This window comes from Silurus aristotelis, assembly GCF_946808225.1.
Source record: "Silurus aristotelis genome assembly, chromosome: 24".
Lineage (NCBI taxonomy): Eukaryota > Metazoa > Chordata > Actinopteri > Siluriformes > Siluridae > Silurus > Silurus aristotelis.
The window spans coordinates 5,095,294-5,109,815 of NC_139597.1; the positions used below are offsets into that span (position 1 = coordinate 5,095,294).

The window sequence follows — 14,522 nt, forward strand, 5'->3', positions numbered from 1 at the left end:
TAAATAAATTGTTTATTTGCAAATTTCAGTTCAATTAATTAATTTACCTCAACGCATCAATAGCAGTTGACTCCTTCAGCTTTCAAAAGCTCCTATTCTTTGCAAAAACACATAAATTTTCATATTTACCACCATGTGATTATTTTTTGTCCACTATGGCTAAAATAGTTTGTTTTTAATATTTAATAGCCCTCATGTTCTCCACCAGCTCTTTTCAGTAAACCTGATCATTTAACTCAGTTCACCGATACGGTTCGAGTCCCAAACGATTTATTGGCATTGGAAAAAGTAGATTATTATTTTTTTTAACCAAATGATCATCCTTTTCTCGTTGTGTATTAAAGCCTTACGCTTCGTCGATTTAACAAATACATGGAATTTCATAATACATCTATGAAATTATTGATAATTGTCACAGACACAATAATATTTAGCATTAATTTAAAAACAAAAGGTGATTTTTTTAAATATAATTTAAAAGTGGTAGCGAACAAGATTTATAGAAATCTGTTTATTTAAAAAATGACCATTTCAGAGTATAGCAGCTTTACTCACTGAAATTTTACAAATAAATAACAACTAAGGCAAAGTGTAAAAAAAGGACTCGACTTCACTAAATGTACAAATTGATAGACATTAAAATGGCAGTGTTTCAGAATACAGCCAAACAATGTGGCACAGTGGAAACTAAAACCGAATGTAAACTGAATAAAAGTACTTTATAAATGTCATTCACAGTGAGAGGTTACAAAGTCTTCTCGGAGGAAAACCCTGCCATGCCAATTTCACACTCTTTCCTATCGTCTGGCGCTCTTAAATCTCCTTCCTGTTGTTCATCTGGTTCTTCTTCCTCAGTCCTGTCTTCCTCCTCACCTTCCTCTTCGTGCATGGCCCCTTTGCTCATCTTTGGGCCTTTGCAGATTTTTAGGTGGCGTGTCAGATGGTATTTGGTGAGGAAGCCCTTGTTGCATTTTTCACAGATGAAGTCCCTTTTCCCGTCATGGGAATTGAGGTGCTTCTTTAAATGATCTGTTTTGAGGAACTGCTTGTTGCACTTCGGGCATGTGATCTGACGGTCTCTGTCGGAAAACAGACATAAAGGTGATGTTCGCTCGTTCACGAACAGAAAGAGAGAAATAAAAAGTGTGCTAATAGCCCTATGATCACACTAGCAAGCAACTGTTAATTTTCTATATAAAAATGCAGGATCATAAAATAAATAAATAATACACCTCCTTACAGGGAATGTGAATACATGTGCTGCTTAAGATCCTGCTTCCTGTTAAACGTCTTGTCACAATGGTCACACTTGATGTTCTTGATTCCTGTGTGAATGACCATGTGAGACTCTACGTGGGCTTTCTGGGTATATGATTTTCCACACACACTGCACCTGAAGTTCTTCTGACCTTTAGAATGAAATTAGATCGCATCATTATACAGCAACAAACAAAATCTTTTACCATGTCTATTGTCCTTGATTGAGGGGTGCCAAAATATTTGAGCAGCATATTTCTGCTAACAGAATAAGATTCGGTACCTGTGTGGATCCTCAAATGCATCCTCAGGTTACTAGAGTCGCTGAAGGCTTTGCTGCAGTAGCTGCACTTGTGTGGCCTCACGCCCATGTGACCCATGAAGTGCACGTTGAGTTTGGTGGAGGTTGTGAATGCTCGCGAGCAAAGGTTGCACTTAAATTTCCTTTCTCTGCCGTGACGCTGAACGTTTCCGTCGAGACCGCCACCATTGGACTGAACCTCACCCTGAGCCTGGCACTGCCACGACGGGGATGAGGTGACACTGGCGGCCTCACTCGCCAGCTTCTCCTGAGGGTGAGGCAGACTGTGGACTCTGTGACTGGGTTCTTCATGGGAGGGGCTGTGGCTGTGTGCGTGGCTGTTGAGATGAGACTTGAACTCAGAGAAGGAGGTGCATTCTTTTCCACAGTGGCAGATTTGACCTTCTGGAACAAGTGGTATGCCTGAGAAATTACAGGAAAACAGGTTTTTGCTTTAAGTGATCTGTTTGAGGAGCGTCTGTATAACCAAAGCATGCGTAACACAATTAATAAATATGTAAGATGGGACTGGAAATATTTCAGGAGATCACCAGTTAGTATCCTGACTAGAGGTCCACCGACTCATCGGTTTTGCCGATTAATCGGTAATGATGGCTGATTGCTGGAAATATCGCCAAAAATCCATACAGATAGTTTTTCCAGGGTTGCGTCTTAGAAGGTCCGTTGTCATTATACAGTACGAGAGCGGCCTCTAGAGGCGACTCACTAATGCCACGTGCTGTTTATGGGCATGCTTGTGATTCCAAGAGGAGCCGAATTACTGGACACCATGCACACCAGCTCTGCTTTCTTTATCATAATTTGAGGCTTCTTAACTTTTGATAATAAAATAGAAGTAGAAACTGATCATGTTATACTTGAATAGCTTGCAGATTTTATTAACAGGACTAGTCAAGTTTCTCTTGTTTCACAAGTTCAGATTTTGTTGTTATTTGAAGTCTATTATTATTTTTAAAATGTTTCTTTTTGTTTCAGTCTGAATGCGTCTTTTATTTTCCTCAATATTCATGAATATAATTAATATATTAACATGACTTTTCTGCCATCTGTTTTTACTGATTTACTGATTATTTTTATTTAATGCTGCTTTACATTTCATTTCACTTAATATACAACAATCTTTTTTTCCCCCCTTCTATTTTCTTTTTTCTTTATCTTTTTCTTTTAATGTTTTACTGTGAGCAACTGCAACCAAACAATTTTCCTATGAGATCAATTAAGTATTTTACTTCTGATATTATTTCATGTATCACATTTTTATGATTCAATACAGGTTTTTTTGTAATAAAAGTTGAATAATAATTTGCATAGAATGTTATGCTTGTTTTTTTTTTCATCCAGTTATTTCTTTTTTTTTTTTAACTATCAGCTGGTTAAACGGTTCTACCACCATCTACTACAAAACTGCTTGTGATGTCTGGATGAGAGGGGCATGTTCTCTCACCTTAGATTTTTGAATCACCTTAAAAATATGGCAAATCTGAACCTCCTGGCAGAGACGTTCAAAAAAATCCTGTTTAAATAAGAAATAAATTCCTAAACCTCCAGCTGCAAAATAGTCTCAAAACACCAGTGATTTTCAATCAGATTGTACTTTGATATACTTATCGTTTATTTGGCCAAAATGCTAATAAAGTTCCAGCAACTTGGCATGAAGTGTTTTTTTTTTTTTTTTTAAGAAAGAAAAAAAAGGTGGGGCTTGTGGTGGAGGTAAGAACTGTTCTGAGATATTTCTAATATTTATTCTATATCAATTTCCACAGAGCAGTACAGTGAGTGTGAAAGATTAAGTTTCTTTGATGAATGCAGACCAGGATTCTGTCTTACCCAGCTGTCTGCTGTATTCCCTACTGTAGTAGAAAAGCAGCTCGTGCTCGGGGAGGATCTCTCTGGACGTGCAGAAGAACAGCTTCCCGTTATCAATATATGCCACCAGATTCTGCTCATCTGTTGTCCTGTTTAAAAAATAAATCAAGGTGATTGACAGAAAAATCTCTAGGACGTCTTGATTTAATGAGGCGTGTGGTTACGGTACCTTGCTTTTCTAACAAACATCATCCAGTTGCATTCATTTTCATCTGTTGTCACTATACAGAACTCCAAGATGTTGTTGTGGAACATCTGGAAAAAAAAAAACCAAATATGAAATAGAAATATATTAAATAGAAAAAGGTCAATGAACTAATTACTAGGAATTACTAGTTAAATTTGTAACATTTTTAGTTTTTTGAATGAGGTTTTTTTTCCCAACCTTCCAGAGTTGAGGGGTGTCTTTTTCCGTCCAACCTGAAAGATCGACGCTGCTGCAGTTCTGTCCAATCATTGGGCCGAAGCAGGTCCTGCTGGGAATCATCTCCTGTGCAAACACACCTGAGGAGATTACAGTGTCAGAGCTTTAACAGTCTCACGTAACACTACATATCTTTGACATTACGCTCATTCCTACCACATTAAAATCTTCACTGACCGTTAGGCTCATCAGCCATAGACACACGCAGGCACAGTGGGCGGGGCAAAGAGAGGCGAGCTCTGCTCTGAATGGGCGTGTCTGGGACAAAAGTTACTGGTCCGTGTTCGGGACAATCGGAGTTGTACGAGCGTTCACATAAAGTGCACCCTGAAGACAAGTCCATGACAGGAAAGCGTTTATAACAGACAATTTACAGACAAAAATATATTTTTTTAAATAATGCTTTGTTAATTAAAAACAGTGACAATAGTTTTAGAAGTCATTTACTATTTAATGTCAATAAGATTTTCTGACAGTATTGTTTTTAACGCTATGCGAGACAGAAACCAGAACGTTTTCTAAATCTTTAAAGCAATTTAAATGTAAATGTATCGTTTAGCTTACAAATGGTGAAAGTTGCGGTCATGTTCTCCTTGTTTGCAGTGCCGTTCTCCAGCTGTAGCGTGGAGTTAACCAAGACCAGACTGTTATCTGGGCCAAGAGCGACCTCTGCGGTGATCGGGGACACGTTTACGGGCTCCAGGCCCATGCCTGCGCTGTGCAGTGTTACAGGTTCGAGCTGAGTCTGTGGTGCCATGGCACTGGTGAGCACCACGCTGACCACACCAGAGTTTATCTCAGCGTTAGTGTGTAAAGCTTCACTCAGAGTTCCTGGAGCTCCGGTTCCGGAGCTGCTCCCTACACGCCCGCTCATGTGCTCCTGCTCCATCACCACGGGCAGCTCCAGTCCGGATCCATGTAGCGCCATGACGCCCCCCTCCAGGCTCTCATGTGGTTGATTCCTGCTTCCAAGTGGCTGCTGTGTGTCTGTACTCACAACTACTCCATCCATGGTTGCCAGATTTTCTCCCATCCCATCAGGAGACATGGGGCTGTTTACTCGTGATTCCATCGAAAGCCCAGTGGCGTCCAGCTGCACCTCGTGAGCGCCGCCCTGGTGGAGGTCAGCCTCCCGGGAGTCTATAGACACCAGGCCTTGTTCTAAATGTCCGCTTGGGCCGCTGTAGGGGTCGAGGGATGAAGGGTTGTTGTTGGAGACAGACAGAGTGGCATCCATGTTGAGGCTGCCTGGGTGGATGTACTGCGGAGGGGGACGATCGGCCAAATACGACAAAATACCTAAAAAGGCATAAAAAAAAAAAATAAATTAAGAATGCACATTTAAAATCTTTAAATTGTTATTGCTTGTCTTTATTTTATTGCTGGATTCTTTATTTTTATTTGCTTATTACGTTCAATAATTTATAGTCACGTGACAGGTTACATGCCATGCATGCTATAGGGTTCTAAAAGAGAGGGGTGACTCGAATCCCATAAGCAGGCTGTAGGCTCATTACAAGATCTATACACTCCAGCAAGCCCTATGTAAGAATCCAGGTGTGTTTTGTCCAACACCCTTTCCCTTTAGTGTTTGTAATCTCAAACAGGATCTTTTAACCAGATGGTGGTATGAACAACTCAAATTCTGTCTAGATAAATTGAAAATGTGACAGCATATCTGGTAGAATAGCTGTGTTTGGGGATATCATGAAGCCTTGTTCCAACAGAAACAAGTAAGTAGGTTTTTACATATAACTTGAAAACGAATCAGATTTGACCTTAACACAATATAAGGGTCATATCCCAGGTTGCCACTACTTGTCCCTTAACCCTCAACTGGTCATTTGTAAATTGCTCTGAATGAAGGTGTTTGATAAATGTTATACATGTAAATGTTGAAAAAAATATTACATGATATTTTTGTCTACCACCTCTCCATTTAGCTGAAACCAGTGTCTATAGTGTTTTACCTGGGAGGATGTGTCTGAAGTAGCTGCTCTCCAGGTGAGGGTACGGTGGAGGAGGCAGAGTGTAGTTCCTCTCTGGAATACCACACATTACTCCTCTGTCTCCTAGAGGCCCCATGGGTAACATCAGGGACAGTGCAGAGGGCAGGGGTCCGAGAGACGGCCCGAGGCTCGGTATAGCAACCGGCATTCCTGTGATAAGAGGCAGAAAGAAATATCTTTAATATTCTAGTCCCACAAATGCTTTTACATTCATAACTTTTCACAGTAACTTCATACAAAACTAATGTACTCATGGTTTATTTGTATATTATATTATGTGCTGCAATACATGACATTATTTTTATCCATTTATAGTGGATTGTCTTTTTAAAATTATTTGGGAAAATATAGAATCCGCTTCAGGCTTGCTAACAGTACAAGTATCATCACTGTTTATTTTCCTATAACAACATGACGCATAGCGTTTTTTTATTTGTATTTCTTGAATTAATAGTCACATGCTCTAACCTGGAGTGGTGATTGGGTTGTGACTGTGAGTGGGTGAGGTAGGGAGGACCAGATGACTGGCACTGACAGAGGGCACACTGAGTTGGTCCATGCCCACCGGGCTGAGGTTCATGTCGTTCATTCTGAGCAGAAATAAACAAGAATAAAACTTGTATAGGAAAGGGTGAGACAGTAAGGGGTGGAAAATGGGTCAGAATGACACTAATCAGTGGCAAAGAGGCTCAGAAGAAAACATTAAGGGGTGTCAAATGAGTGAGACCACATTAGCAACTTGTGCTTGTTAATATCATGAACAGCAGCTACGCTAATTCCTTTCCAGTTGTGTTACACCTCATGAAGATCAGTAGATGCCTGCAAACATCCCAAACCATCTAGAGACATACCAGCACCTTCTGGGTTCCATTTCATGTAGAGTTTGGGCATTGGAAATCTTTGAATGTTTAAAGGCTCTGGCATGGAGAAGCTGGTGTTGGATCTGTGATGATCTCAAATGTTGAACTATTTTATGAGTTGCTCAGTAGCTCCTGGTTCCACAAAGTTCACTGACTGTATAAGATTGTAGAAAGGACATTACTCATAATCTCACACTCCAGTGTTTAGTACTGTTTTAATATATATAATCACACCCTTGATATCACCCAAATGAGGATGGGGTCCCCTTTTGAGTCTGGTTTTTCTTAAGGTTTCTTCCTAATAATGTCTAAGGGAGTTTTTTCTTGTCACAGTCACCATGGCTGCTCATCAGGAATAAAAACAGACAGTGTCCATTGTGAAAAGCGCTATAGAAATAAACTTAAAAACTCAGAGGTGGCAAAGAGGAGTGAGAGCATATTTAGGGGTGGCAAAGGGGGTGGGAGCATATTTAGAGGTGTCAAAGGGGGGCTCAGAAGAACACTGAGGGGTGTCGGGGGTGGTAGAGCACACTAAGCAGTGGCAAATCTTACTGTAAGCTTGGATATGCTTCTGGGAACAATTTACCCTCAATAAACCTGCACAGCATCATGCAAACACACAAATCATGAACATTACTCAGTAATAATACCCTAAATAAACACCTTAACCATTGTAAACATGTAAATAACATCAGAGCAGCAAGGCTTACCTGAAAGGGTGTGGTTGCTAACAGCACTACGAGTTCTAGTTACATTTTCACACCAAAAAATATTTTTTGTTTAGTAAAAAAGTTAAATACAGCACTGTATTACACTGAAATAACAAGGCATGCATGCAGGATAAACTGGATTTTCTTTAAGCCTGCAACAATCTTGTGTTCAACTCAGCACTACACAATCCAAAGAATTCACACACATATTAACGCATTTACATATACTTATAATCCGGTCTTAATACTCGATTTTTTTTTCTATTTATATATATTAAAAAAAGAAACAATAATATGGCCAAAAGACAAGCGAGACTCGAAAATTGGTGGAAAAAAAGCACTTCTCTTCCACAATAAAAGACCTAAAGGAATCATTAAACGCTCATTTTTAAATAAAAAAAGATAGAATCTTTTATTTTTTAAACCGGATCTTTACGCCCCCTACATACCGGAAGTGAACCGGAAGTGAATACATCGCTAAAAAACCTGCTGTGTAATCTTGCCTCTGCACCGGCGCTATAGAAAAGCTTAATAAAATAATAATATAACAAATCAATAAAAATGCCGGATTATTTAGGAACCGAGCAGCGTAAAGTTAAAGAGGAGGAAAAAGAGGACGAGCCAATTCGAGGTAAATAAAACTCTAAAGCAGTAAAATGTTAGCATTGTATCTAGCTAGCATCCACCGCTACGTCGCTAAAATGCATACAGTCATAGATACCCTTATTTATTGTGTTCCCTCTGATATACAAGTTAAAACAATCTATAATAATATGAAAATTATTAATTAATCGGCATGAAAAATGACTCAATTGTGATCGTTGCTACGTAACTGACGTTAAATAAGTCTAAACAACTCCTTATCGTTGGGTGCAAAAGTTAGTGCCCCCCCATATGTTTCTAAATGGAAAAGTGTACATTATTTTAGTCCATATTTGCAAAAGTATTCAACTTATCTAAGTCCTTATTCAAAATATTCGAGCATTCCGGGTCTTCTTTATTATATAACTAATAATAGACACCCCTTTCTAAAAAAAAAAAAAAAAACTAATTAATTAAGCTGATTCTATCTGATTAGAGGAAAACTTTAACATGTTCATATGGATTCCAGTAAGGAAATAATTTAATTAATATTTTTTTGTGTTCTGTCTTTTATATTTTGTCATTTAGTTGTTTTGTTGTAAACATATACAGTGGTGTGAAAAAGTGATTGCCCCTTCCTGATTTTTTTTTTTTTTTTGTGCATGTTTGTCACACTTTAATGGTTCAGATCATCAAACTAATTTAGGTATTAGTAAAAGATAACAAGTGAAAACAACATGCTGTTTTTAAATGAAGGTTTTTCTTACTGAGAGAAAACAAAATCCAAAACCACATGGTCCTGTGTGAAAGTGTTTTCCTCCTGTTAAAACTGTGGTCTTTTACACAATTTCTCTAGCCACAACCTGGTTACTGCCACACCTGTTCACAATCAATACATCTCTTAAATAGGACCTGCCTGACAAAGTGAAGTGGACCAAAAGATCCTCAAAAGCTAGACATTGTGTCGAGATCCAAAGAAATTCAGAAACAAACGAGAAAGGAAGTAGTAATTGAGATCTAGTAAAAAGATCTATAAAAGTAAAACCGCATTTCAGAAATAAAACATCATACCAACAGTAAAATATGGTGGTGGTAGTGTGATGGTCTGGGGCTGTTTTGCTGCTTCAGGACCTGGAAGACTTGCTGTGAATTCTGCTGTTTACCAAAAAATCCTGAAGGAGAAAATCCGGCCATCTGTTTGTGACCTCAAGCTGAAGCAAACTTAAGTTCTGCAGCAGGACTATTAGGTAAAACACACCAGCAAGTCCACCTCTGAATGTCTAAAGAAAACCAAAATGTAGACTTCGGAGTGGCCTAGTCAATGTCCTGCCCTGAATTCTATTGAGATGCTGTGGCATGACCTTAAAAAGGGTATTCATGCTCAAAAACCCTCCAATGTGGCTAAATTACAACAATTTTATATAGATGAGTGACCAAAATTCCTACCCAGCGCTATAACAGACTCAATGCAAGTTATCGGAAACGTTTGATTGCAGTTGTTGCTGCTAAGGGGGGGCACAACGAGTTATTAGTTTTAGGGGGCAAACACTATTTCACACCAGGCCATGGTAGTTTTAAATTTTGTTCTCCCTCAATAATAAAAACCTTATCTTGTGTTATCTTTTACTAATATTTCAATTAGTTTGATGATCTGAAACATTAAACTGCAAAAAAAAAAAACGTGAAAAAAATAAAAAATCCGGAAGGGGGCAGACACTTTTTCACACCACTATTTCAGTCTCTCTTGTTACAGCTACTGCTGTACCATACCTGTATGTTAATTGTGCATTGATGACTTACTTAATTGGATAGATATTCGTCATATTCTCAGGCAAACGGCAATAAACCTGAGTTTGATACCGATTCTGATTCAGAATAAAGTGCAGTTATACGACTTTACTGTTAAGGACCAAAACCCGATTCATAATCAAGTTATTAGTGCTGTTTTCAATATCTTGCAGGGACAGGACGTAAAATACTGTAGCTGATTAAATGTATGGATTATTTTTGAAATTCCTTTTTTTTTTTCTTTTTTTTTTAGAATTTATTTTTTTCACCTTTACTGTAAATTTTTTTTTTAATAAAATAAGCAATTTATTTATGTGAAGTGAAATTGAATGAAGTCTGCATTCTTCTTCTTCTTCTTTCGGCTGCTCCCATTAGGGGTCGCCACAGCGGATCATCCGTCTAAGTCTGCATTAAGGCTTTAAAATTTTTATTAATTGTTTAACGAAAACATTTTAGTGGCACATAATACTGTTGCTTCCTCACACTTTGTTTGTGTATCATAAGTATGTCTTTAAGTATCAGAAAATAATATTTTATAAAAATTTATCTCTCATACTATAAGGTAGCTGAAAGGAAAGAAAATCAATCAAATCTCATGGAATTTAAGATTAAATTAATTGATTTTGGTGTTTGACTCGATATTCATTTATTTTTTTAGCTTTGGATGAAGGAGACATCGCTCTTCTAAAGACTTACGTGAGTACCCTTTTAATTTCAGGCATCAACATAACGTACACTGTCGTAAACGATTAAAGTTGATCGAGCATTTGTTGATGTACAGGGCCAGAGCACGTATTCCCGTCAGATCAAGCAAGTAGAGGATGACATCCAGCAGCTCCTTAAGAAGATTAATGAGCTCACAGGTAGGTGTGAGTGCAGACGGAAATGGATCAGATAGATGGAGAAATGTCCGATGTTGTAGTAAAACGTGTGCTTGGTTTGCACAGGCATTAAGGAGTCAGATACGGGTTTGGCTCCACCTGCGCTGTGGGACCTTGCTGCTGATAAACAGACGCTGCAGAGTGAACAGCCGCTGCAGGTGGCCAGGTACAATCTACACACAGATTGTAATTTCTACATGTTCCTGAACAGTTAAGACTGTTTGGATTAGATTAATTTATTAGATACATTTTTTACACTTTCAGTCAACAGTTTGAAAACACAAATATGTGTTTGTGTGTGTGTGTGTGTGTGTGTGTGTGTGTGTGAGAGACGGGGGGCTGATATACACACTGTGAGACTAAATACAGTTGGCAAATATCTTTTTTTCTTGAAGTGATAGTGAAATATCAAGAAAGGGAGAAGAGAAGGAGAGCACAGAGGAAAAACCCAAACATGGCTGAAAAACAAAATGACTACAGACTAGCACGCTTAAAATAGGAAATGAAATAACTCCTCAGCCTCCTGTACATTTAATCCTGACAGATCTTCAGGATGTGCTGTAGTGAAGCTGAGTCTCTGTTAGCACATCCACTTCAGTATAACGTCTTCCTAATATACGTCATGCTGTTACTTTCCTGACTGTTTAGGTGCACCAAGATAATCAACGCTGACTCAGAGGATCCGAAATACATTATTAACGTGAAGCAGTTCGCCAAGTTCGTGGTGGATCTGAGTGATCAGGTCGCCCCGACTGATATTGAGGAGGGAATGAGAGTTGGGTATGTGCAAAAAAAATAAAAGCAAAACAATCACAATGTGGTTGTTATACGTTTGCTGTAAATCTGCCTTTTCCCCCCTCTTTTGTTATTTAGTGTTGACAGAAACAAGTACCAGATCCACATCCCACTGCCACCCAAAATCGACCCCACTGTGACTATGATGCAGGTGAGAAACCGGTCCAGAATCAGCACTGTGTCCTACACTGTCATGCTGTTTACAGTGGTGCAGTTATTGTAAATGGTGGTTTTCTAGATACATTAGTTATTTCTACCTATTTACTAGGTATCTCTTTATATGCTAATCCTTCTCTTTAAATTCTACTTTAGATAACATGTTTTTAAAATTTCATTTAATATTTTATACAAGAGGTCGACAGATATCTAGATTGGATCGTACTTGCCGATAACCAATTGATTAACTGTCAGTTAAAAAAATAAAATAAAATAAATAAATAAAACACTCCATGGAAAATAGTACTGAACTTTATTACAACAATAAAAAAACAGTACTGAATCATGAAAATTTACAAAATAAAAAATATGAATATATTAATGTATAAAAATAATTGTATAATTTATAAACGGTAAATAATAAATATTATCTTCGTGCAGCCCGCAGTCTCGCGTTTAAAAAAAAACTGCACATGGCATCAGTGATTCGCCTCTAGAGGCCGCTCTCTGTACCAGCAACGGACACAAGCTGGAAAAATGGTAAAATCGATATGGATTTGATCGGTATTATAGTTCCAGCAATCAACTACCGGTGCCGATTAATCTTGACTGCCGATGCTGTACTAACAGTATAGTGCAAAAGAATATATGAATCTGGATTTTGATATGAATAAATGTGTGTAACAGGTGGAGGAGAAGCCGGACGTGACCTACAGCGATGTGGGCGGTTGTAAAGAGCAGATTGAGAAGCTCAGGGAAGTGGTGGAGACCCCTCTGCTGCATGTAGGCCATCGTTTAATAATATAAAAAAATTATCTTGTACATGTAATTTCCGTCTTTGTGCTGCTTTTCGCTCTGAACCCGCTTCTTTTTTCCCATTTAGCCGGAGCGCTTTGTAAACCTGGGTATCGAGCCTCCTAAAGGTGTGCTGCTGTTCGGACCCCCAGGAACAGGGAAAACCCTATGCGCTCGTGCTGTGGCCAACCGCACCGATGCCTGCTTCATCAGAGTTATCGGCTCTGAGCTGGTCCAGAAGTATGTGGGAGAGGTGAGCATGTCGCTGCTTTACACTCAGACAACCTCATTCTGACAATCCAGATGTGGCGTCTTAAACGGAACTTGTTTTCCCTTTAGGGAGCTCGAATGGTTCGGGAACTGTTTGAGATGGCCAGGACCAAGAAGGCGTGCCTTATCTTCTTTGATGAAATAGATGCTATTGGAGGTAACGATTCCTATTAATCACTTAGGACTGACTTTAGTATTTAACTTTCTGAAATCTGGAATAATTGACAGATGTTTTCCAGACCCTCAAAAGCTCTGCCTCCTTCCCCTTAACATTACTAATCTCTCTTCGTGACTAAGACGCTTTGATGCGACGGTAAACGAAGGGTCACTAACTCAAAATAAATGTTATCAGTATGCACGTGACTTGCAGTACACATTCTACAACATAGTTCACATCGTTCAGGTGTATCAGTCATTTGTAGGCCAATTTAACTGATTCCCAGCCACATTTACGAACCGCTGACACAGGATCTTTTTGAAGGGCCCTTAGTGTATCTATAAAGTAACTGACAGGTATTTTTTTTATTGGGACTTATTACTGTGATTAGTATGTTTAATCAAAGTACAACCTCAACCCTTGCTTTATACTGGTTAATTATTGGGAGTTGTTTTTGACGCTCTGGTGTAACCCCCCCTGTGCAGGAGCGCGTTTCGATGACGGCGCTGGAGGAGACAACGAGGTTCAAAGGACCATGCTGGAGCTTATCAACCAGCTGGATGGCTTCGATCCCAGAGGAAACATCAAGGTCCTGATGGCCACCAACCGACCCGACACCCTTGACCCTGCTCTCATGAGACCTGGTCGTCTGGACCGGAAGATCGAATTCAGCCTGCCGGACCTGGAGGTGAGGATAATTTCTTTCTCAGCAGAAAAACTGTTGTTAGAATGCATCTGGATTATAGACTGTAATTTATGATTATATGCACAATAATGAGGAAAAACCTTAGAGGCATGATGGAGCTGCTGCTTTATGAAAATTGTCTGATTTATTCTCTGGTGTAAATTTTTTTAAAAAAACATTTAAAAACCATCTATGGGGAATATGAAATATTTGAATGCCCAAGAAACTCTGTGATACCATGTTCATTTAAATCAAATCTCACACCTGATTGGCCCAAATCTGACAGATAAAATTTTAATCAGAAAAAGACGTTTTAAAAAAATAACATGAATTTATTGCTATTTTAACAAGCCACTAGTTTAAATAGAGCCCTTCAAACCTTCACGACACTTATTTTCTCCCCCAGGGCCGCACTCACATCTTCAAGATTCACGCTCGCTCCATGAGCGTAGAGCGGGACATCCGATTTGAGCTGCTGGCGCGTCTTTGTCCCAACAGCACAGGTACAGCTGCTGTTATACATTTCTTTACTTATTTCTGAAACTAAAATCCCAGACTGAGTAAAATTGTCGTCTAGGTGCGGAGATCCGGAGCGTGTGCACCGAGGCAGGAATGTTCGCCATAAGAGCTCGCAGGAAAATCGCCACAGAGAAAGATTTCCTTGAAGCCGTGAACAAAGTCATTAAATCCTATGCCAAGTTCAGCGCAACCCCTCGATACATGACCTACAACTAAACCTGCTTTTCTTCTCTCTCTCTCTCTCGCTCTCTCGCTCTCTCTCACAAGAGCAACAAAACGTGAATTTCTCATTGTTTTTTTTTCTTTAGTGTTATAATTAAAATAAAAATGTACCACCTTTATTCCAATGTTCCTGAGTGAATCTGTGCATTAATAAAAAAAAAATTAAGAACCATTTTATATATTTTCCTTTTATTATTCAAAATAGCTCTAAAAAGCACAAAAAA

The 14,522-nt window shown here is 38.9% G+C and overlaps 2 protein-coding genes across 2 annotated transcripts; one reads left to right on the top strand and one right to left on the bottom strand.

Moving 5' to 3' along the window:
* Window positions 1-496: 496 nt before the first annotated feature.
* Window positions 497-7,842, bottom strand: prdm4 (PR domain containing 4). Its single transcript, XM_083528953.1, has 11 exons — window positions 7,449-7,842; window positions 6,347-6,468; window positions 5,840-6,028; window positions 4,434-5,168; window positions 4,047-4,196; window positions 3,831-3,949; window positions 3,615-3,700; window positions 3,407-3,534; window positions 1,541-1,981; window positions 1,241-1,409; window positions 497-1,079 (listed from the first exon to the last, which is right to left on the bottom strand). The coding sequence occupies exons 2-11, from the start codon at window positions 6,465-6,467 to the stop codon at window positions 746-748; spliced, it is 2,472 nt and encodes an 823-aa protein (XP_083385079.1). The 5' UTR covers window position 6,468; window positions 7,449-7,842; the 3' UTR covers window positions 497-745.
* A 45-nt stretch (window positions 7,843-7,887) lies between these two features.
* Window positions 7,888-14,417, top strand: psmc2 (proteasome 26S subunit, ATPase 2). Its single transcript, XM_083528954.1, has 12 exons — window positions 7,888-8,079; window positions 10,477-10,514; window positions 10,600-10,681; window positions 10,766-10,865; window positions 11,348-11,479; window positions 11,573-11,645; window positions 12,338-12,433; window positions 12,534-12,698; window positions 12,785-12,872; window positions 13,358-13,560; window positions 13,964-14,060; window positions 14,135-14,417. The coding sequence occupies exons 1-12, from the start codon at window positions 8,010-8,012 to the stop codon at window positions 14,290-14,292; spliced, it is 1,302 nt and encodes a 433-aa protein (XP_083385080.1). The 5' UTR covers window positions 7,888-8,009; the 3' UTR covers window positions 14,293-14,417.
* Window positions 14,418-14,522: the final 105 nt, after the last annotated feature.

Coding starts and splice junctions, on each gene's coding strand:
- prdm4 (XM_083528953.1), bottom strand. CDS start 6,467: ATGAACGACATGAACCTCAGCCCGGTGGGCATGGACCAACTCAGTGTG. Junction 5,169..5,839: donor CTTCAGACACATCCTCCCAG/GTAAAACACTAT, acceptor ATGCCTTTTTAG/GTATTTTGTCGTATTTGGCC. Junction 1,080..1,240: donor CACATGTATTCACATTCCCT/GTAAGGAGGTGT, acceptor GTTTTCCGACAG/AGACCGTCAGATCACATGCC.
- psmc2 (XM_083528954.1), top strand. CDS start 8,010: ATGCCGGATTATTTAGGAACCGAGCAGCGTAAAGTTAAAGAGGAGGAA. Junction 11,480..11,572: donor GAGGAGGGAATGAGAGTTGG/GTATGTGCAAAA, acceptor TTTGTTATTTAG/TGTTGACAGAAACAAGTACC. Junction 12,873..13,357: donor TGAAATAGATGCTATTGGAG/GTAACGATTCCT, acceptor CCCCCTGTGCAG/GAGCGCGTTTCGATGACGGC.